Here is a 23,686-nt window from a genome sequence, read left to right on the forward strand (position 1 = left end):
GTATCCAGCTGTCAGTTCCAGTGGAGCACCCTTCAAGGAGCAGCGCTCCGCCCTCCCTCCCATTTTCTAATGTCGTGTTGCAAGTTTGGGGGTGATCGGTCACCCAGCTCGTGCTGGGTGGACTTAATGGTCCATAAGTTAATGAGATTTAAGTATTTATTCAATTATTTATATTTTATGGTTGGATTATTTATTGATATTTATTAATTCTGTATTTTGATAAATTGGTATGATAACTTGGTAAAACCCCAAATAAAGCAACACTGCCTATTTATTCCACACTGAATTGTCTCGTGTTTTAATTATCTATTAATTAAGGTTATACGGTTTCAGAAAATGTGTACTCTGCCACCCATGAACGGCCCCTTTTTGCAAGGATCTGTACACAATTCCTGGAAGCTGAAAACATCCCAGTTCTTGCATGGCCAGCATACTCACCAGACATGTCACCCATTAGCATGTTTGGGATGCTCTGGATCGGCGTATACGACAGAGTGTTCCAGTTCCTGCCAATATTCTGCAACTTCGCACAGTTATTGAAGAGGAGTGGACCTATACATACACAGGCCGCAATCAACAACCTGATGTGCGACGGAGATGTGTTGCACTTATGTGAGGCAAATGGTGGCCACACCAGATACTGACTGGCTTTCTGACCCCCCTTCCCCAGTAAGGCAAAACTGAGCATATTAAGAGTGGCTTTTTATTGTGGGCAGTCTAAGGCACACCTGTGCAATATTCATGCTGTCTAATCAGCACCTTGATATGCCACACCTGTGAGGTGAGATGGATTATCTCGGCAAAGGAGAAGTGCTCACTAACACAGATTTAGACAGATTTGTGAACAATATTTGAGAGTAATGGGTCTTTTGTGTATGTAGAAAATGTTTCAGATCTTTGAGTTTAGCTCATGAAAAATGGGAGAAAAACCGAAAGTGTTGCGTTTATATTTTTGTTCAGTGTAGTACATGACCGTCTCTTTCTAACAAAGCTAGCACCAGCCCTGTACCTCACATGGATCCAGAGATCTCCCCATTCATTGCTCTGCTAGATTTATATCAGGCTGACAGCTCAGGGGGGGTGTCTTTCTGCTGCAGCTCAGGGGGCGTGTCTCAGCTCTCCCTATCACAGCTCAGGAGGCAGTTGAAGGATGAAACTGAGCATGTGCGGCCATATCAGTGAGCCGGACAAAAAAATATAAGAAAAAAAACAGACAGCAGGTGGAGCTGTACAGATGCATTTTACTGAATTACTTAGTTGTCTATACTCATTTTTTTAATTCATGCAGTTACAAAAGTCAGATCCAGGTGCTGGTTTGAAAACTGTAAAATATTATTTATAGGACAACCGCTTTAACTGACAGAAAAAAAAAAAAAACATTTTGGTGCCACATGGACAAGTATATCACTGTATATCACTGTAACAGCTCAATTTCCCTCTGACTTGAGTTGCACCCAACTCCCTGGGCATTGTCATGTTCTCATTGGTCCCTTCAGAATGGCAGCATTGTAGATGTCTGTATCTGCAGTTTTCACCACAGCACAGTACCACACAATCTGAACAGGGGGAGAGTTTAGGGAGATGTGAAGAAAACTGGTATAGTTGCCCATAGTGACCAATCAGAATCTACCTTTCATTTTTCAGAGCTCCTGTGCAAAATGAAAGGTGGGGTCTGATTGGTTGCTATGGGCAACTAAGTCAGTTTTGCTGTACACCAGTTTTGGTACATCTTCCCCAACTTTTCTGACAGGCAGTCCCAGGGTGTGTTATCTCTGACTTCACAACCAATGAGCAGACTCGTATCTATTGCGACATTCCTTCCACGCTGCACACAGTCTTTCACACAGTGTTGCTTACAGGTCGATCTTCGTTACAGGCCTGTCTTTTATTCAGGCCTTGGCTTCTTCCATGATGCACAGACTAAGCAGCTTATCCCTCAGCTCCTCTGTGGCATTTCGATTTAGATGCCTACCTATTCCCTAAGGTGTTGTACCCTTATTTCCACTACCAGTCACCTCCACTTACCTAGTTAGTTCTGACAGGGCCTGTCATGGGATTATGGGTTACAGACTGGTATGCTTACCAGATAGGGCAGCCCCTACAGATGCCAGCTCCTTTTTTTTTCTCTAACATACCCCTCCGTTCCGGCGCTGTGTCCCCCGCTGTTTTGGCGCCTGATATGTTAATTTAGAGTATCAGTACAGGGAGAAGGTGAGCAGTTTTTTTCTCCTACGTTACAGCCAGGGAGAAGGAGATGCCCATTGAGAAACCCAGTCGTCTCCTTATATTTGTTCCGATACTCTAAATTAACATATGAGGTGCTGGCATCTGTAGGGGCCGCCGTATCTGGTAAGCATACCAGTTTGTAACCCATAATACCATGAAAGGTCCTCTGCAGCAGCTGCACCAACTCTCCCCTGCCTGCTTCTGCCCATGAGGTCTGCAGAGCACGGCTATTTCTGCATGGTCTTCCACTACATACCTAAAGACCTTATGCTTAATATGTGATATAATCCCAAAGGTCTCCAAGCCAACAATGAAAAAATAACTGATCAGTAGATCTCAGGATACCTATGTGGTTCCCAACAAAGAGTTATAATACACTCAATTACATAATATGTTGTATACATTTACATTAGGCTACTTTCACACTTGCGCTTGATCGGATCCGTTCTAAACGGATCCGATCATATTAATGCAGACGGAGGCTCCGTTCAGTATGGATCCGTCTGCATTAATAACTTAGAAAAAATTCTAAGTGCGAAAGTAGCCTGAGCGGATCCGTTCAGACTTTCAATGTAAAGTCAATGGGGGACGGATCCGCTTGAAGATTGAGCCATATGGTGACATCTTCAAGCGGATCCGTTCCCATTGACTTACATTGTAAGTCTGAACGGATACGCTCGCCTCCGCACGGCCAGGCGGACAGCTGAACGCTGCAAGCAGCGTTCAGCTGTCCGCCTGTCCGTGCAGAGGCGAGCGGAGCGGAGGCTGAACGCCGCCAGACTGATGCAGTCTGAGCGGATCCGCTCCATTCAGACTGCATCAGGGCTGGACGGAGGCGTTCGGGTCTGCTCGTGAGCTCCTTCAAACGGAGCTCACGAACGGACCCATGAACGCTAGTGTGAAAGTAGCCTTATATAGTGCATTATGTATACAGAGTTGTATTGGGGTTCCTTGTGTCCAGCAGTGGAAATTATTCTCAGGTACTAAGCCCTGTTTCATTAAAGGGGTTCTGCGGTTTGTTTTAACTGATGATCTATCCTCTGGATAGATCATCAGCATCTGATCGGCAGGGGTCCGACACCCATAAAATATTATTCATAGGACAACCGCTTTAACTGCCAGAAAAAAAATATATAATTTTGGTGCCACATTTCCAGAGGATAGATCATCAGTTAAAACAAACTGCAGAACCCCTTTAATAAGTATAACATGCTTTGATTCAAAGAAATAGCCCCTAGTAGCTGACTGGTATCAGAGCCTTGGCCAACTAGAGCAGTGTTGGTGAACCTATGGCACGGGTGCCAGAGGTGGCACTCAGAGCCCTCTCTGTGGGCACCCACACCCTGGAAAAAGTCTATAGTGTACCAATATGCCTTAGACTTTTCCTGCCATTCATTAGTGCAGGGAGCACTACGAACAGCAAAGGCAGCACACTGAATGTAGGATATTAAGCTATTATAGCTAAATGATAAAGTACATGGAAGATATACTATATTAGACTGTTGTATTCAGGGTAAATTGCCGTGTTGGCACTTTACGATAAATAAGTGGGTTTTGGGTTGCAGTTTGGGCACTCGGTCTTAAAAAGGTTCACCATCACTGAACTAGAGGATCCTCTGGTGGACCAGTCATCTGCTGGACATGAGAGAGATAGATATTAGATAGATAGTTGGATAAGAGATAGATGTGAGGTGCACTGTACGACCATTTCTAACATATGCCTATCTAGTAGCTGATAGCTGATCTTGGACCCATTTTGTGTCGACAGGATCCATTTGGTGAGAAGTTTTCAGTCTGGGAGGCAATTAAAAGGGTTTTCGAGAGTTTAAATAACAGCAGATTGGCAGCTTCATATGCAAATGAGACCATGGGCGTAGCTATAGGGGGTGCAGAGGTAGCAGTCGCTACCGGGCCCAGGAGCCTGAGGGGGCCCAAAGACCCTTGTGCTGCATAAGAAGACACACAAAGCACTGAGGGAAGGGGGGCCCAAGCTTAACTCTTGCACTAGCGCCCATGAGCCTTTAGCTACGCCCCTGATGACATTACAGCATTCAATGGCATCACAAAGATGACATCACAATGATGGCCCTTGTATAAGAACACCAGACCCTATTGGGGCAGTTCATTCCTTTGCCGGAGGCGACCTGTGTGGTCAGAGACTACAGTAGGTATCTACGGAGGTTCTCCAGCTTCCTCTATGCTCACAGGACACGCTGGGGGGAACCATTATTGGGGATAGAAAGATGATAGATCGATATGAGGCAGACAGTTGTCCTGTCAACTTTCTAGGATGATTATAGCTTACCAGCTGTGCACTCTCTCCCTTCCTGTTTCCAGCCTGGGCAGCACACCAGCCCATTGGTGACACTAAAGGAAAGGGAAAAGCAGGAAGTTGATTAGTTTCACCATTTTCTTTTGATTACATCCTGAAATCAACACTAGGCAGATGATGTGCAGACTGTGTAAAGCATCTTCCCTAATTCAGTTACTTCTCATCAACTTACATATCAAGATCTTGCCAAAGCGTAAGGCCCCTTTCACGCGGGCGAGTTTTCCGCGTGGGTGCAATGCGTGAGGTGAACGCATTGCACCCGCACTGAATCCGGACCCATTCATTTCTATGGGGCTGTGCAGATGAGTGTTTTTTTTTCACGCATCACTTGTGCGTTGCTTGAAAATCGCAGCATGCGCTACTTTGTGCGTTTTTCACGCAATGCAGGCCCCATAGAAGTGAATGGGGCTGCGTGAAAATTGCAAGCATCCGCAAGCAAGTGCGGGTGTGGTGCGATTTTCACGCACGGTTGCTAGGAAACGATCAGGATGGGGACCCGATCTTAATTATTTTCCTTTATAACATGGTTGTAAGGGAAAATAATAGCATTCTGAATATAGGGCTTGAGGGGTTAAAAAATAAATAAAATTTAACTCACCTTAATCCACTTGTTCGCGCAGCCGGCATCTCTTCTATCTTGTTCTGCGAGGAATAGGACCTTTGATGACGTCACTAACATTCATCACATGGTCCGTCACATGATCCATCACCATGGTAAACGATCATGTGACGGACCATGTGATGAGTGTAGTGATGTCATCAAAGGTCCTATTCCTCACAGAACAAGACAGAAGAGATGCCGGCTATGCGAACAAGTGGATTAAGGTGAGTTAAATTATTATATTTTTTTTTTAACCCCTCAAGCCCTATTGTACTATGCATTCTGTATTCAGAATGCTATTATTTTCCCTTATAACCATGTTATAAGGGAAAATAATACAAAACCTTGAACCCAAACCTGAACTTCTGCGAAGAAGTTCGGGTCTGGGTACCACATTCAGTTTTTTATCATGCGCGTGCAAAACGCATTGCACCGCGCGATAAAAACTGAACAACGGAACGCAATTGCAGTCATAACTGACTACAATTGGGTACCTACTGGCGCGGGTTTGCTGCAACGCATCCGGACCTTATCCGGACACGCTCATGTGAAGGAGGCCTAAAGGTGTTTTCCAGGATAGGTCATCAATATCAGATTGTCACCTGTAGCCCCACCGATCAACCTTTTTTTTCTTGTAGCTCTGGCACTAGAAGTTGGCGCCAGCACTACAGAGCTACATCCACTGTGTGGTGGACAAAGCTGATCCAATTGAAGTGAATGGGAGCTGCACTGCGATTACCAGCACCGGAGCTGTAAGAAAACAGCCAACTGGTGGGGTGCACCACCGCTGATCTGATATGGATGGTTTATGATAAGGATAGACCAATAATATCAAAGTCCTGAACAACCCCTTTGAATTTCACACTGAGCACTATTCAAAGATTCAGTTGTTGAACTAGCCTATGTTTTGGCAACAGGTTTAGACTTTTCTCAGGCCTTAACTGTACATGATATTATAAAGTATAATGTCCAAAGGGAACTCATTCAGCTATATACATAAATAGAAACTTAAAACTAAAAATGTTGTTCTTCTAAGATATAATCTGGGTGTTGGTAAAGGAAGATGCAACGTGCAAGAAAATGGAAAGACAGATGACATGATTAGGGTTAATCTAAATACGTCATTCAGTGTTACCTCCTTAACACAAGGAGAAGTAGTGCAGTATCAACTTAAAACCATTAATATGCTTATTAATGACTTTGTAGAAGGCTTACAGTAGTAAGTATAATTTTAACCCCTTACTGACCAAGTGTTTTTCTTCCATTTTCATTGTCGCGTTTCAAGAGCTATAACTTTTTTTATTTTTCCGTCTATATAGCTTTATGAGGCCTTGTTTTTTTGCGGGACAAGTTGTAGTTTTTACCCCATTTTGGAGTACACATAACTTTCTGATTAACTTTTATTAACTCTTTCTGGGAGGGAGATGGGAAAAACAGCAATACTGCCACTGGGTTTTTACGTTATAAATTCTATTGCGTTCATTTGTAGGTATAAATAACATAATATCTTTATTCTCTAGGTCACTGCGATTACAGTGATATCAAATACATATAGTTTTTTTTCTGTTTTACTACTTTTTTGCAATAAAACCCCCTTTTTTTTTAAAGGAAAAAATTATCTTGCATTGCCGCTTCCCAAGACCCATAACTTTTTCTTTCTATGGAGTTGTATGCAGGTTTGATTTTTGCGGGACGACCTTTTATTGGTATCATTTTGGAGAAAATGGTGCTTTTTGCTCACTTGTTATTAGCAATTCTGTATTTTTTTCTTCTTCTTCTTTTTTTTTTTTTTTTTTTTTTTTTTACGGAATTCAACATAGGGAATAATTTACATGATATTTATGTAGTCCGGGTCGTTACGGACGTGGCAATACCAAACATATGGGGCAGATTTTTTTTTTGCCCCTGTTATTTTTTTATGGGATTTTTTTATTGAATAAATTTGTTTTTTTGTTTTACAGCTTTTTACCATTTAATAGTCCCACAAGGGGACTACACTCACCTAAAGAATTATTAGGAACACCTGTTCTATTTCTCATTAATGCGATTATCTAGTCAACTAATCACATGGCAGTTGCTTCAATGCATTTAGGGTTGTGGTCCTGGTCAAGATAATCTCCTGAACTCCAAACTGAATGTCAGAATGGGAAAGAAAGGTGATTTAAGCAATTTTGAGCGAGGCATGGTTGTTGGTGCCAGACGGGCCGGTCTGAGTATTTCACAATCTGCTCAGTTACTGGGATTTTCACGCACAACCATTTCTAGGGTTTACAAAGAATGGTGTGAAAAGGGAAAAACATCCAGTATGCGGCAGTCCTGTGGGCAAAAATGCCTTGTTGATGCTAGAGGTCAGAGGAGAATGGGCCGACTGATTCAAGCTGATAGAAGAGCAACGTTGACTGAAATAACCACTCGTTACAACCGAGATATGCAGCCAAGCATATGTGAAGCCACAACACGCATAACCTTGAGGCGGATGGGCTACAACAGCAGAAGACCCCACCGGGTACCACTCATCTCCACTACAAATAGGAAAAAGAGGCTACAATTTGCACGAGCTCACCAAAATTGGACTATTGAACACTGGAAAAATGTTGCCTGGTCTGATGAGTCTCGATTTCTGTTGAGACATTCAAATGGTAGAGTCCGAATTTGGCGTAAACAGAATGAGAACATGTATCCATCATGCCTTGTTACCACTGTGCAGGCTGGTGGTGGTGGTGTAATGGTGTGGGGGATGTTTTCTGGGCAGAATTTAGGCCCCTTAGTGCCAATTGGCCATGGTTTAAATGCCACGGGCTACCTGAGCATTATTTCTGGCCATGTCCATCCCTTCATGACCACCATGTACCCATCCTTTGATGGCTACTTCCAGCAGGATAATGCACCATGTCACAAAGCTCGAATCATTTCAAATTGGTTTCTTGAACATGACAATGAGTTCACTGTACTAAAATGGCCCCCACAGTCACCAGATCTCAACCCAATAGAGCATCTTTGGGATGTGGTGGAACGGGAGCTTCGTGCCCTGGATGTGCATCCCTCAAATCTCCATCAACTGCAAGATGCTATCCTATCATTATGGGCCAACATTTCTAAAGAATGCTATCAGCACCTTTTTGAATCAATGCCACGTAGAATTAAGGCAGTTCTGAAGGCAAAAGGGGGTCCAACACCGTATTAGTATGGTGTTCCTAATAATTCATTAGGTGAGTGTATAACAGACAGCTTTTTGATTGCTTTTAAAATTCAATACACTATGCTATTCTCAGGGCCGTCTTTAATATTGATTGGACCCTGGGCAAAAATTTACTTGGGCCCCCTGGATCCCGCCCCCTGGGCCCCCTGGATATAGCACTCCACACTATACCGCATCCACAGTATACAGACCCCCCACAGTATACAGTACAGCAGTATAGCACTCCACAATATACAGCCCCCCACACACTATACAGGCCCCCACACTATACAGCCCCCCCCCCACACTATACAGGCCCCCCACACTATACAGGCCCCCCCCCACACTATACAGGCCCACCACACTATACAGGCCCCCCACACAGTATACAGCCCCCACACAGTATACAGCCCACCACACAGTATACAGCCCACCACACAGTATACAGGCCCCCACACAGTATACAGGCCTCCACACAGTATACAGCCCACCACACAGTATACAGCCCCCACAGTATACAGGCCCCCCACAGTATACAGCCCCACACAGTATATAGCCCACCACACAGTATACAGTCCCACACAATATACAGCCCCCCCCCCCACAATATACAGCACCCCACTATACAGTAGTTTACAGTATATTAACATAACAGCCCCTGTCACCTTTTCCTGATGTAATCTTCACACAAAAAAGCTCCACAGTTAACTTCCGCAACACTCCTGATAGGACCTGTGATTATCTCATAACCATGTGACCAGTAATTGCTAGGTTACTGGTCACATGGTGATGATGTCATTAAGGTCCTAGATTACAACGTTAAAGTACACAGACAGCTTGACACCCGGGGCAGTAGCTAGCAGGGCTCAAGAGGCAGCTGCCTTGGGCCCCCCAGGAGCAACTGGGCCCGGGGCAGCTGCCCCTTGGCAAAGACGGCCCTGGCTATTCTAACATTGACCAGCAGGCTGTGCCAAACAGGCGCAGCCTGCTGGAAATTACTGAAGACTGGTCTGGGGCCTACATCAGACCCCAGGCATCCTTCACACACATTGGCAACCCACGATCGCATTTGCGAGGTGCCGATGGGAGACAGAGGGAGTCCGCTCCCTCTGTCAGCAGTTTACATGCGGCGGGCCGGGATGTTAGAGCAGGGCCGTGGCTCTCATGTGAGCAGTGGCGTAGGGATCGCCATAGCAGCCATAGCAATGGCTATGGGGCCCTATGCCACTGGCGGCCCGGGCTGCCGGCTGAGGATAAAAAATAAATAAAATTCAAATGTCGGTGCGAGTGTCGGTGCGATAGGGCCCCCCCTCCCTCATTGGGGGGGAGGGCACACTGCCCACCAATTATTTTAATACAGGAGAGGGGGGGCACGCTGCCTACCAATGATTTTAATACCGAGGGGGGGTTCACTGCCCACCAATGATTTTAATACAATGGGGGGGAGGGTGCACTTCCCACCAATGATTTTAATACTGAGGGGGGGGAGGGTGCACTGCCCACCAATGATTTTAATACCGAGGGGGGGGGAGGGTGCGCTGCCCACCAATGATTTTAATACCGAGGTGGGGTGCACTGCCCACCAATGAGTTTAATACCGGGGAGGGTGCACTGGGGGCTGATGGAGAGGGTACTGGGGGCTGGTGAGAGGCACTTGGGGCTGATGGAGAGGCACTGGGGGCTGGTGAGAGGCACTGGGGGCTGATGGAGAGGGTACTGGGGGCTGGTGAGAGGCACTGGGGGCTGATGGAGAGGCACTGGGGGCTGGTGAGAGGCACTGGGGGCTGATGGAGAAGCACTGGGGCTGATGGAGAGGCACTGGGGGCTAGTGAGAGGCACTTGGAGCTGATGGAGAGGCACTGGGGGCTGATGGAGAGGCACTGGGGGCTGATGGAGAGGCACTGGGGGCTGGTGAGAGGCACTGGGGGCTGATGGAGATGCACTGGGGGCTGATGAGAGGCACTGGGGACTGGTGAGAGGCACTAGGGCTGATAGAGAGGCACTGGGGGCTGGTGAGAGGCACTGGGGGCTGATGGAGAGGAACTGGGGGCTGATGGAGAGGCACTGGGGGCTGATGGAGAGGCTACTGAGGGCTGCTATGAAGCTACTGAGGGCTGCTATGAGGCATGGGGCTCTTATCTGAGGTCTGATTGGGGGTTCATTCATATTGGGGTCTGAGCTGAGGTGTGATCTGAGGTCTTATTGGGGTCTTATTTACATTGGGGATCTTATTGGGGCTGTCAGCTGTGGTCTGATTAACATTGGGGGTCTGATTGGGGGTCTGACCTGAGGTGTAATGATTATTTTTTCCCGAGCAGCTTGGAGAAAAAAGGCATCACAGTCTCCCACACTCCTTCTGCTTGGCCAAGCCTGTCAGCACCCCTTAGGCCAAGCCTGTCAGCACCCCTGAGGCCAAGCCTGCCAACACCCCTGAGGCCAAGCCTGCCAGCACCCCTGAGGCCAAGCCTGCCAGCACCCCTGAGGCCAAGCCTGCCAACACCCCAGAGGACAAGCCTGCCAGCACCCCTGAGTCTTCAGAACTGTAAGTAAATTATATATAAGGGGAGCTTATAATATGAAAGAGACAAATTATGTCAGAGCGGCTCTTCACCTACACGTGTATCAGCACTAGATATATACCCCTTACGCTCCCAAATACCCAAACTACACAAGATACATATCCCTACCTTCTGTCTAATACACATACACACAGGGGAGCACCCAGGAATTTTGTCTAGGGGGGGTCCGAAAGGCAAAAAAATGTGGCATGTGTAGTGCGCTGTGCTAATTCAATTTTTCAAAGCCCCCTTTATATTTAAAACTGCAGGGACGGGGGTGTAGTGTGTTGCGCTGATTCTTTTACTTGGCGATTCTAAAAGTTCTGCAGGAAAAGAACAATGCGGCCCCGCCCATTATTAAAAGCCCCTCCTACATATAATAGGCCACTCCCAACAAACACTGTACAGCTGACATTCTATAATTGCGGCCTGTCTCTACACATCATACTGAGAGAGGGGGGTCTGTCCTGGCTGCACTGCCTGCTTCACATCATACAATAAACAGCCGGCTGCAGCCAGGAAGCTCCTCCGCTCTCCTCCCTCCCCAGATCCTGCTCAAGGCCTGTGGTTCCCCCCACCATCTGCCTGCTGCCCCCTTTGGCCGTCCTCACCCAGCTCTGAATCCTCCTTCTGCAAATGGCAGGGGAGGAGCCGGAGCATCTCCTCTCCTACATAGCGCCCCCTACCTCTTACATCCAGTGATGTCACCTTTGTTGTAGATGTTCTCTTTCCTCATCTTCTCCATTCAGACCAGACCGCCATGATGATTTTTCAGCCATCTCCCATCTCTGCAGAGATTAACAAACAGACATTAGTTTCCCACATTTCCATCATCTTCACATCTTCTGAACCCCTTTCCTGCCACCCCCAATACTGTGCCCGCTGTGCCCCCAATACTATACTGCTGAAACAGTCCCCCTGGAAATACTACTACCACACAGATAGTGCCCCAATACTGTGCCCGCTGTGCCCCCAATACTATACTGCAGAAACAGTCCCCCTGGAAATACTACTACCACACAGATAGTGCCCCAATACTGTGCCCGCTGTGCCCCCAATACTATACTGCAGAAACAGTCCCCCTGGAAATACTGCTACCACACAGATAGTGCCCCCTTCAACAATTATTGGCACACAGTGCTCTAAAAAAATAACTGCGCCCAGACACTAATAGTATAAAGATAATGTCCCCCAAAAATGATTGTACCCCCGCTTAGTACCCGCTGTTGAGCTAATGTCCCCATAATGTATGCCAGTATAAAATACCCCTATATAGTGCCCCAGTAAATGCCCTCATAGTGCTCCTCTCCCCTTCCCAATAGTGTCGCCCATAATATGCCAGTAAAAAATGCCCCTTCTAAGTGCCACCATATGCCCCAATAGTGCTCCTTTCCCCCATAGTGCCTACCATAATGTGCCGGTAAAAAAATGCCCCCTTAGTGCCACCAGATGCAATAATGCCCCCATAATGTGCCAATAAGAATAAAGGCCCCTTTAGAGCCCCCACTTCCCCTTAGTGCCCCCAAATAATGCCCCTATAGTGCCACCAGATGCCCCATAGTGCCATTCTCCCCTATAGTGCCCCCCATAATGTGTAAAAAAAAAAAGCCCCTTTAGAGCCCCCATAGTGCTCCTCTCCCCCATGGTGCCCCCCAAATAATGCCCCCATAGTGCCGTTCTCCCCTTTAGTGCCCCCATAGTGCCGTTCTCCCCTTTACTGCCCCCCATAGTGCCGTTCTCCCCTTTACTGCCCCCCATAGTGCCGTTCTCCCCTTTACTGCCCCCCATAGTGCCGTTCTCCCCTTTACTGCCTCCCATAGTGTCGTTCTCCCCTTTACTGCCCCCCATAGTGCCGTTCTCCCCTTTACTGCCCCCCATAGTGCCGTTCTCCCCTTTACTGCCCCCCATAGTGCCGTTCTCCCCTTTAGTGCCCCCATAGTGCTGTTCTTCCCTTTACTGCCCCCCATAGTGCCGTTCTCCCCTTTACTGCCCCCCATAGTGCCGTTCTCCCCTTTACTGCCCCCCATAGTGCCGTTCTCCCCTTTACTGCCCCCCATAGTGCAGTTCTCCCCTTTAGTGCCTCCATAGTGAAGTTCTCCCCTTTAGTTGCCTCCATAGTGCAGTTCTCCCCTTTAGTGCCCCCATAGTGCAGTTCTCCCCTTTAGTGCCCCCATAGTGCAGTTCTCCCCTTTAGTGCCCCCATTGTGCAGTTCTCCCCTTTAGTGCCCCCATAGTGCAGTTCTTCCCTTTAGTGCCCCATAGTGCAGTTCTCCCCTTTAGTGCCCCCATAGTGCCATTCTCCCCTATAGTGCCCCCCCATAATGTGTAAAAAAAAAAAGCCCCTTTAAAGCTCCCATAGTGCTCCTCTCCCCCATGGTGCCCCCCAAATAATGCCCCCATAGTGCCGTTCTCCCCTTTAGTGCCCCCATTGTGCCGTTCTCCCCTTTAGTGCCCCCCATAGTGCCGTTCTCCCCTTTACTGCCCCCCATAGTGCCGTTCTCCCCTTTACTGCCCCCCATAGTGCCGTTCTCCCCTTTACTGCTCCCCATAGTGCCGTTCTCCCCTTTACTGCCCCCCATAGTGCCGTTCTCCCCTTTACTGCCCCCCATAGTGCCGTTCTCCCCTTTACTGCCCCCCATAGTGCCGTTCTCCCCTTTAGTGCCCCCATAGTGCCGTTCTTCCCTTTACTGCCCCCCATAGTGCCATTCTCCCCTTTACTGCCCCCCATAGTGCCGTTCTCCCTTTTACTGCACCCCATAGTGCAGTTCTCCCCTTTAGTGCCTCCATAGTGCAGTTCTCCCCTTTAGTGCCTCCATAGTGCAGTTCTCCCCTTTAGTGCCCCCATAGTGCAGTTCTCCCCTTTAGTGCCCCCATAGTGCAGTTCTCCCCTTTAGTGCCCCCATAGTGCAGTTCTCCCCTTTAGTGCCCCCATAGTGCAGTTCTCCCCTTTAGTGCCCCCATAGTGCAGTTCTCCCCTTTAGTGCCCCCATAGTGCAGTTCTCCCCTTTAGTGCCCCCATAGTGCAGTTCTCCCCATTAGTGCCCCCATAGTGCAGTTCTCCCCTTTAGTGCCCCCATAGTGCAGTTCTCCCCTTTAGTGCCCCCATAGTGCCAGCTCCCCCCCTCAAAAAAAAATAAAAAAATACACCGATACTTACCAGCAGCGATGCGATGCAGCCTCTTCCGGCCCGTGTCCCTGCTGTGTGCTGCCCGGCTCAGGCGGCGCGATGATGACGTCATCGCGCCGCCAGAGCCGGCCTCTGATAGGCTGCAGGCATTAGTGCCTGCGGCCTATCAGAAGAACAGGTGAGGGACACACCTCTCCCTCCCCTGCCGCAGCACAGATATGGAGATGAGCGCTTCCACAATGGAAGCGCTCATCTCCTACTGCCCCCCCGGCCCCCCTGCCGCCGCCGCAATTACATCCAGGGCCGCGCCGCCTGTGGTGATCGGCGGTCCGGCCCTGAAGGTTTAAAAAAAAAAAAATTTGCCAGGTTGTGCATACACACCCCACGATATGTACTTTCACCTTCTTGTGTTACAGACCCCTGTACAATTTAACAATCTTCTTTAATACACAGACATTTAAATTCATACATTTCCTACACTGGCACAAATGTGTTGCCAGTGACCAACTGTCTGTGCTCAGTCCTACACGTAACCGTCGCAAGTGCATGAGGAGCTATGGGGCCCAGTCATTTCTAGCTACGCCCCTGCATGTAAGAGCTGGGTCACCGCTCCCGGCTGCATGGGGGACCCGTGCAGCGCTTAGACTGAGCCTAAGGCCCCTTAGTGACCGCAGTAAAGACACGTATGGGTGGTCACTAAGGAGTTAATATTTGCAGATGTTACCAAGCTCTGAGAGGTAATCAATACAGAGGAGGGTAATGTAATATCACAGAGAGATCTCGGTAAGCTGGAGTCTTGGGTCAAGAAATGGCAAATTCAGTTTAATATGAATAAATGTGGAATTATGCACATGGGTAAAGAGAACAAATTCTACAATGATCTATTAGAAAAACATAGGGTAACACTGCCTTTAAGACCTTGGGTATACTTAAAAGGGTTTTCCGAGATTTAAATACTAATAACCTATCCTCTTCAGTATCTGATTGGTGGGGGTCCGACACCCAGGACCCCTGCCGCTCAGCTGTTTGAGAAGGCACCATTGCTTCTGTGAGCACCGTGGCCTTTTCCTTGCTCACCAAGCACAGTGCCGTACATTGTATAGCAACTGTGCTTGGTATCGCAGCTAGTCCCATTAACTGCTATGGAGCTGAGCTACGCCTAGACCATGTGACGGTTGAACGTGTCGTCACTCGGCCTTGGGAAGGCTGCAGACGATAGGTCATCTTTAACTTTAGCAACCAATGCCAGGTAGCTGCTGCCAAGGCAAATAACGTAATTGGATGCATAGAAAGAGGCATAGATATTCATGACAAGTTTTTCCTCTTACAAATCACTAGTCAGACCACATACGTGGAGCGCGTGCAGAGGAGAGAGACCAAGCTAATTAAGAGTGGATTGCTGTTCAAAGATAAGTCATCAATTATAGTCTACAACAATATCAAAGCACAGATCTTTGTGATGACCTTTTCATACCTAGACCTGTAACTATTAGGCTATGGATCTCTCCACCACTGGATGCTGTGATAGTTGATTCACTGAACAATTATTAACAACTTCCATTGTTATCAATGGTAACTGTTTACATTCCAATGCACTAAACTGCCCCCTAGTGGTGGCTGAAGACAGACAGTTTTATAATATACTGTGTGGAAGGAAGCAGATTTATCATTGCATTTATACCAGCTGTCTAGTGTAAGAAAAATGGTGTTCAGAGTGAGTGCCATATTTATGAAGCACCAGTTCCACATTTTCTGACACAGAAGTTGTGTGTGTTTTATTATAATTATATTCTCATTAAAAATGTAATGCCACACCATGCAGCAGTGTCTTCAATGCTGACGTTAGCAGGTCACACTGCCAACTAGAACCTCCAGGCTTTACTTGAGGACAATCAGAGTAGTTCTTTCTGGAAAATCTATAACGGGAGCAGGAGCTTTGCAGGTTCCTTCCTCTCCTCTCTGAGGTTACTCACGGATTCCTCCTCTTGGCAGGGAGCAGTTCCAGCCCACTCTTAAGAGGGGAGGAAAAGGGTTGTTCCCTGCCAACCTTTGCCAACTATTACTTAGCCAAATAACAATAACATATACAATGCACAACAATATACAATTTGTAGTACAGATATAGTAGATACGTAATAGGTACAGTCAGCAGTCGGCACCATCACTTGCAGAAGGCCTCATACATACCGGCTTGGCTCCTTCTCTCATCACTCTTCAGTGTTCCTCAAGAGTAGAATGACCTATGATTCCCACCCTCTGCGCTAGCCAGTCAGAAAGGACCTTCTGCTCCCAGTTCTTAAAGGCCTGCGCCGAATGAAGACAGGCGCAAGATTTGAAATGCTGACAGGGCCAGCCGGAGGAGGAGATCGCTGCTGGCCCTGTCAATCAACAAGAGGAGGGGGCGGTTTTTTGCAGCGGCTACCAACAAGTAGACGCCCTACTGAAGCGATTTGCATATTTTAAAAGATAGTTTTTTAATGAAAAGAAGCCACAGACAAAGGTAAGATCCCTATATAAGGGTTTTGGGGGTGACAGAAGCCCTTTAACCTTATCTACATGATAAATCCCATTTACTGAATTGAGACAACGCCTCTAAAGAACGTCTGTCTGTTGCTTTTCTATGAAGCAATCATTATAGAATCCTAAAATGAATATTGTTTCTTTTGCACTAAGAGACTATCAATCTCTTTATGCCAGCTTAGGCTACTTTCACACTCGCGTTTGGTGCGGATCCGTTTGTATTATCTGTAACATAGCCAAGACCGATCTGTCTTGAACACCACTGAAAGTCAATGGGGGACGGATCCGTTTTCTATTGTGCCAGATTGTGTCAGTGAAAACGGATCCATCCCCGTTGACTTACATTGTGTGTCAGGACTAATTTGTTTGCCTCCGCATCGTCAGACGGACACCAGCGTTTTGGTGTCCGCCTCCTGAGCGGAATGGAGGCGGAACGGAGCCAAACTGATGCATTCTGAGCGGATCCTTATCCATTCAGAATGCATTGGGGCTAAACTGATCCGTTTTGGACCGCTTGTAAGAGCCCTGAAACTGGTCTCACAAACAGAAACCAAAACGCCAGTGTGAAAGTAGACTTACTCTGCAGCTCTCATTAATTTTATGATATGAACTGTGAGGCAGTGACAGGCCTCATATATGAGGGAAGATATGTGTCTCCTAGAATGGTGCAGGAAACCTATTAGAGGAGTTGCATATCATGGTTTGCTGTGTTCCACCTGAGACGTGTCACTAAGATGCCCGGCCTTGGTGGAGTAAAAAGCCAGGAGCTAGTGTGTCCACTAGGATAGATAGTGGAGCTGTTGGTACTTAGTATAGCTGGTATCAGCTAATCCAGGCCTGGCTTTACTGGGAATAAGCAAAGAGCAGGGTGCTTATTCCACACAATCCACTCTGGGTTTCACAGGTGGCCCATGTCCACGGTTCTGATTCAAAAGTCAGCAGCAGAAGCAAGGTGTCTGAGTGAGAGGCTTCCAGATCAGAGCACAAGGCATGGGTGAAGCAACACTGGCCTGAGTAAGGGCTCATGCACACGACAGTATTTTGTGTTCAGTATACTGGCCGTTTTTTTAGTTCAGTATGAGGAACATATACTGAACCATTCATTTCAAGTGTCTCTGTGTGCATTCCGTTTCAGTATTTCAGTATTTCCGTGACGTGAAAAGATAGAACATGTCCTATTCTTGCCTGCAAATCACGGTGCTTGGCTCCATTCAAGTCAATGGGTCCGCAAAAAAAACGGAACACATACGGAAATGCATCCGTATGTCTTCCGTATCCGTTCCGTTTTTGCTGAACCATCTATTGAAAATGTTATGCCCAGCCCAATTTTTTCTATGTAATTACTGTATACTGTATATGGCATACGGAAAAATGGAACGGAAAAACGGAAAGGAAATGGAAACACAACAGAAACAAAAAACGGAACAACGGATGCGTTAAAAACGGACCGCAAAACACTGAAAAAGCAATACTGTTGTGTGCATGAGCCTTAACGGAGACCCGAGCCTGTATCCCTCTGTTCTTGTGTTGTGGACTTACTACCTGACCCAGCTGTGCTGCGCTGTAAGTTGGCTGGAATTATCAATAAACCGGATTGAAGTGAATTTGTTATGTCCCTGCCTTTCTTCAACACTGGTCGTAGGAGCTGACAGCTTTAAAGTACACTGCCATGGAATTAATGGTAAAAAAATAATAGTAATAATAATCTGCTAATGTGGGGGTCTTGCCCTAGCTCAAACTGCTTTTTAAGCAGCTGACTGTTCAACCTTGTCATCTGATATCAGGTCATGTCAGCTGATCCTTCAGACTCATTCACTTGAAAGTAGCTGAAAATGTCATAAGTAGACACTATATCATTAGCAAATATTTACAAGGGAATAATAAACTAATAGTGATTATTACTGTTTATAACCCACAATTTTGTGAGAGATACTTCAGGCCCAACTGAGACCAGTTATTGGCTGCAGTGGTGCATGTAACCCCATCTGTGCACTGGCCGGATATAGACAAGCCAGAGAATGGAAGATCACCAAACGGAGCCAGGGTGCAGGACCAGGATTGAGGAACAGGTGAGTACAATTCTTTCCTTTGGTACCTCACTCTAGGGGTCATACTTTAAAAAGGACCCGATCCTGGAATACTTCTTTAAGCTCTGGACAGAGAACATTTTCGGAAAAGGGAATTTAACCTCTTTGCAACCCCTGTAATAGTACATCAGCAGGGCAAAAGAGTTGTATGGAGAAGTGTCATCAGCTAATCCCACTCCATATGCGGTGGGCTTTGGCTGTATAATACAGCTGGCACTCAGCCACAATGACCTGGATCTGTGATAACTCTTAGGGCTGTTTCACACGAGCGGATGCCGTGCGTGACATCCGCTGCGTGAATGACAGCCAAGACCCGATGCGGACTGCAGAGGCACGGAGAATTAACATGATTGATAATGCTCCGTGCCTCTCTGTGATCTCTTTACTACAAAATCTCAGTGAGATAAAGTTGTCACCATGTTGTCACCGTTTCACACGAGCATCCGCTCGTGGGAAACAGCCCATGTCCCGGTCAATAGCAACTGCAGCATCTGAGTGGTTAGACAGAGAGCTGGGTATCCATTTGTCCTTTGATTTGAGCCCCCGCAACGAAATCACGAGGCTCCAACCTGTTGCTATGACAGCCTGGGGCGTTATTAAGGCTCCCAGGCTGAACATAGTGAGCTGCCTACAAAGCCATGCCCGAAGCATGGCCTGACAGGCAGCTAGTGAAAATTACATAGACTGCAATAGTTTTCTATTTCTCTATATGGTAAAAGAGATCAGATGACATATTCAAGTCCCCCAAAGGGGCTAAAGATTACAGTACACAATGTTGTAAAAAAAAATATATATATTCAAATCACCTTCTATTTCCCAAATATAAAAATAAACATAATAGGTATCGCTGTGTCTGAAAATGTTCAAAGTATTAAATTATAACAATATTTTTCCTGCGCAGTGAATGCCGTAATGGAGAACAAAAATGAATGATTTGCCATTTTCTTGGTCACTTTGCCCTTTCCAAAAAATTGAATAAAAAGTGAACAAAAGTTATATGTGCATCGATCATTAAAAAAAAACTACATAAACTTGGTATTACCATAATTATACTGACCGGCAAAATAAACTCAGCATGTCCTTTTTAGTGTATAGTGAACGCCATAAAAACAAAACCACAAAAAAACATGGCAGAAATGCATTTTTTTAATTTCATGTTACAAATATTGAAATGGCACCATTTAAATATACAACAAATAAAATAAATAAGAAAGTTATGGATGTTGGAAGGAAAGAAAAAAGCGAAAATGCAAAAACAAAAAATTGGCCAGGTCCAGCAGATGTGGTTGGGAAATCTACAATAAGTGAATTTAAACATGCCTGAGAAAAACATTTCTATCCTAAGATAGAAAATAAATAAGATAAGGGCAGATTAGATGGACCAGGTGATCTTTTTCTGCTGTCAATCTTTTGTTTCCATGGCGCCAATTTTATCAGAAGTAACACACAAAGCATGACAACTATTTTATATCTAGTGCAACAACATCTAATTACTGAGTTTATTAAACAAATTAAAGATACTTGGCCATGGTTTATAATGAATGGTGAGGCCCCGGAATCTAGTTAGTAAGGCCCCAGTGGAACAAGTTTGGGAAGCCCTGATGAACAGCAACACTATTGACTTTAGTAGTTGTCTTAAACAACACTGACTTCCTTTCAGGACACCTACTTGATGTTGAGGAAGAGGTTTTCTCATGGACAGTATTTTTATTCAATGTCTACATCTATGTTTGTGAATGTTGGTTTTACAGCTCTTTAGAATTGTATATTGAGCAGTCTCTGAAATCTGAGAAAGTCTAGTAATGGATTTCCCTATTGTTGGAAAGGAAATGTGGTTGAACACAAACAGGATGTGAGTCCAAGGGTATACAATCTATGCTATAAGTTTGTGTTTTTACTAATGGAGATATTGGCATTTTTATATTTTGTTTTGGTGGACATTTTATCAAAAGTGACAAACTGAAGTGCGGCCATAAATTATCTCAGCAACTGTAGACTGACTATCATTGTGACTTCTTGTCGAATCAAAAACAGAGTCACAGTTTTATCAACAGTTCCTAGAAAGCTAATAGAAAAGTGAGATCCAATATGGCTACACTTCCTGTTGTCACCTGTGCAAAAGTGGCTACCAGAGCAGAAAATAAAGATTCTGACACCCCTTAAAGGGGTTGTTCACCCCTGGGGGGCCTCTTGGGTAGACCTCTCACTTGTGGCCGGACCTGCAGAGGGAATCATACGTACCTGACTTCTTGGTTCCGGTTCAACCTGGGCCGCTGCAGTTTTCAGGTCTCCCCGCTTCAACATCCGGTTTGACATGGCCAATGACTGGCTGCAGCAGTGACGTGTCCCATGCATCATGTCACTGGGTCACATCAGAGACACTTCACTCTTTTAGCCAGTCATTGGCTGGAGTGCCCATGTGACCCGCATCAAACCAGATGCTGACGCAGAGAGACCTGAGAGTTTCCATGGCCCAGGGGGAAAAAAGGAGACTGAACCAAGCAGTGAGAATTTACTCCGCAGATCTGACCATGCTGGGAGGGTCTGCCTGAGAGGCCCTCAAAGTTGAACAACCCCATTAAAGCTCCACTGGGCTCCCTCAATGTCAACATCCGGTTACACATCACCGCAGCCAATCACCAGCTGCGGCGGTGACTGGCTCCCCTTACATCATAAAAATAATGGTGATCTGGTTTCCACCATGGCTAGTGATTTGCTGTGGCGATGTCAAACCGGATGTTGACATCAAGGGAGCCCAGTGGAGCATTGCAGGCCTGGAGGAGAAGAAGCATGGATCCAGCGCCGGGACGCAGGTAAGTCATCCTCCATTTCCTTTAGAGTCTGGCTGAGTAGGCGGTTTGCCAAACCCCCCATTCTTTCACAACCCCTTTAAAGCCAGTCAAACACCCCCCTTCCCCAAAAGCTTAGGTCCTAATTTGTAAAATAATCTAAGAAACGCTGGAGTTAATAAAAATGACTGAAGTCTGGTCTATGGTCTCATTTGACCTAATTTGCAAACAGGTTTCCACATAGTACTAACCTATTAAGAATTTTTTTAATTTTGCCTTTCCGGTATTTTTACAATTGTTCGAAACAATCAATGAAGGGTCAACTATTAATGAAATATATTTATATACAGTATATGGCAGTATAATATGCACCTGATGCGACGTTCTGTAATATTATAGCAAACCATGGTAGCAGATATAGTTATTTTTATATACATATAAAATACAGCTCCACTATTGCTCCCCAGCATTTCCCTATTACCACAGCCTGATAACCTGTGTGTAACATAGTACTGCAATGATATTATATCAGTAGTCATGTTCTGAGCCGGAGCAGCTGGAGAATTATGTGTAGTCTCTAACATGCTTGCTTACCTGTCAGATGTGCAGACATTTTTTCCAGCAGGATCCAGGTCCTGAGAGTTCAGTCTTGGAAGCCAGGTCCACATTATCAGCATCAGTTTCAGCCTTCTGCTATAACTGGTCATTTTCCTTGTACTGCTTCATGGAATAAGTGAGAAGCCAGGAGAAGAAGATCCTAGAGAGGCTGGTAGACAAGCAAGGAGCGCCTATGGAATGCCTCCATCATAGTCACAGGCTGTGACTAAGAGTGAACTCTTCTCTGCAGTATCCATCCCAGTGTGAATGCCCTATCATTGGGATCAAGTTCCTTCTTGATTTTTTTTCCTGAGGAAGTAAAGGAGGGGACGCAGAATTCCTGCTATTGAATCCATCTACTGGGAGGGGGAAAAGTGACACAGGATTTGAAGTGCAATAAAATGTAAATGCCAAAACATAGCAACAGATATACAGGTGAAACTCGAAAAATTAGAATATCATGCAAACTTCATTAATTTCAGTAATGCAACTTAAAAGGTGAAACTAACATATGAGACTCGTTACATGCAAAGCGAGATATTTCAAGCCTGTATTTGTTATAATTTGGATGATTATGGCTTACAGCTTATGAAACCCCAAAGTCACAATTTCGAGGTACCCTTTGCTCAGGGGGTACGGATTAATTAGCTGACTACAGTGTGACACTTTGAGCCTAGAATATTAAACCTTTTCACAAAATTCTAATTTTCAGCTGCATTAATGCAATTCATTTTAATTTGCATTACTGAAATAAATGGACTTTTGCACCATATTCAAATTTTTCGAGTTTCACCTGTAGATATTTGGGTTAAGTGTAACTGAGCATTTTTAGGTACACTGATACGAGGGGTCATGTATGAAGACTTGTTTAAGGGATCACAGAAGGACAAGTTGTTTGGGAGATATACAGTTGCAAGAAAAAGTATGTGAACCCTTTGGAATATGGATTTCTGCACAAATTGGTAATAAAATTTGATCTGATCTTCATCTAAGTCACAACAATAGACAATCACAGTCTGCTTAAACTAATAACACACAAAGAATTAAATGTTACCATGTTTTTATTGAACACACCATGTAAACATTCACAGTGCAGGTGGAAAAAGTATGTGAACCCCTAGACTAATGACATCTCCAAGAGCTAATTGGAGTGAGGTGTCAGCCAACCAGAGTCCAATTGGAGGTGTTGGTTACAGCTACCCTGCCCTATAAAAAACACAAACCAGTTCTGGGTTTGCTTTTCACAAGAAGCATTGCCTGATGTGAATGATGCCTCACACAAAAGAGCTCTCAGAAGACCTACAATTAAGAATTGTTGACTTGCATAAAGCTGGAAAGGGTTATAAAAGTTTCTCCAAAAGCCTTGCTGTTCATCAGTCCACGGTAAGACAAATTGTGTATAAATGGAGAAAGTTCAGCACTGCTGCTACTCTCCCTAGGAGTGGCCGTCCTGTAAAGATGACTGCAAGAGCACAGTGCAGACTGCTCAATGAAGTGAAGAAGAATCCTAGAGTGTCAGCTAAAGACTTACAAAAGTCTCTGGCATATGCTAACATCTCTGTTAGCGAATCTACGATACATAAAAACCTAAACAAGAATGGCCCTTTGCTGCGTCAGGGCCTGGACGGATTGCTATCATCGAAGGAAAAATTAATTTCCAAGTTTATCAAG

General features: G+C 45.7%; 1 protein-coding gene across 2 annotated transcripts in view; it reads right to left on the reverse strand.

Moving 5' to 3' along the window:
• The window catches only part of SCARF1 (scavenger receptor class F member 1), an 82,950-nt gene extending 60,687 nt beyond the window's left edge, over positions 1-22,263 (reverse strand). For both annotated transcript variants that reach the window (XM_044286987.1, XM_044286986.1), the window contains exons 1-2: positions 22,013-22,263; positions 4,532-4,593 (exon numbers count right to left, since the gene is read on the reverse strand). In XM_044286987.1, coding sequence (XP_044142922.1) covers positions 4,532-4,593; positions 22,013-22,125 — 175 coding nt within the window. In that variant the 5' untranslated portion in view covers positions 22,126-22,263. The remainder of the gene's footprint in view (positions 1-4,531; positions 4,594-22,012) is intronic.
• Positions 22,264-23,686: the final 1,423 nt, after the last annotated feature.

The sequence above is a fragment of the Bufo gargarizans genome, chromosome 3 (assembly GCF_014858855.1).
Source record: "Bufo gargarizans isolate SCDJY-AF-19 chromosome 3, ASM1485885v1, whole genome shotgun sequence".
In the NCBI taxonomy this organism is placed as follows: Eukaryota; Metazoa; Chordata; class Amphibia; order Anura; family Bufonidae; genus Bufo; species Bufo gargarizans.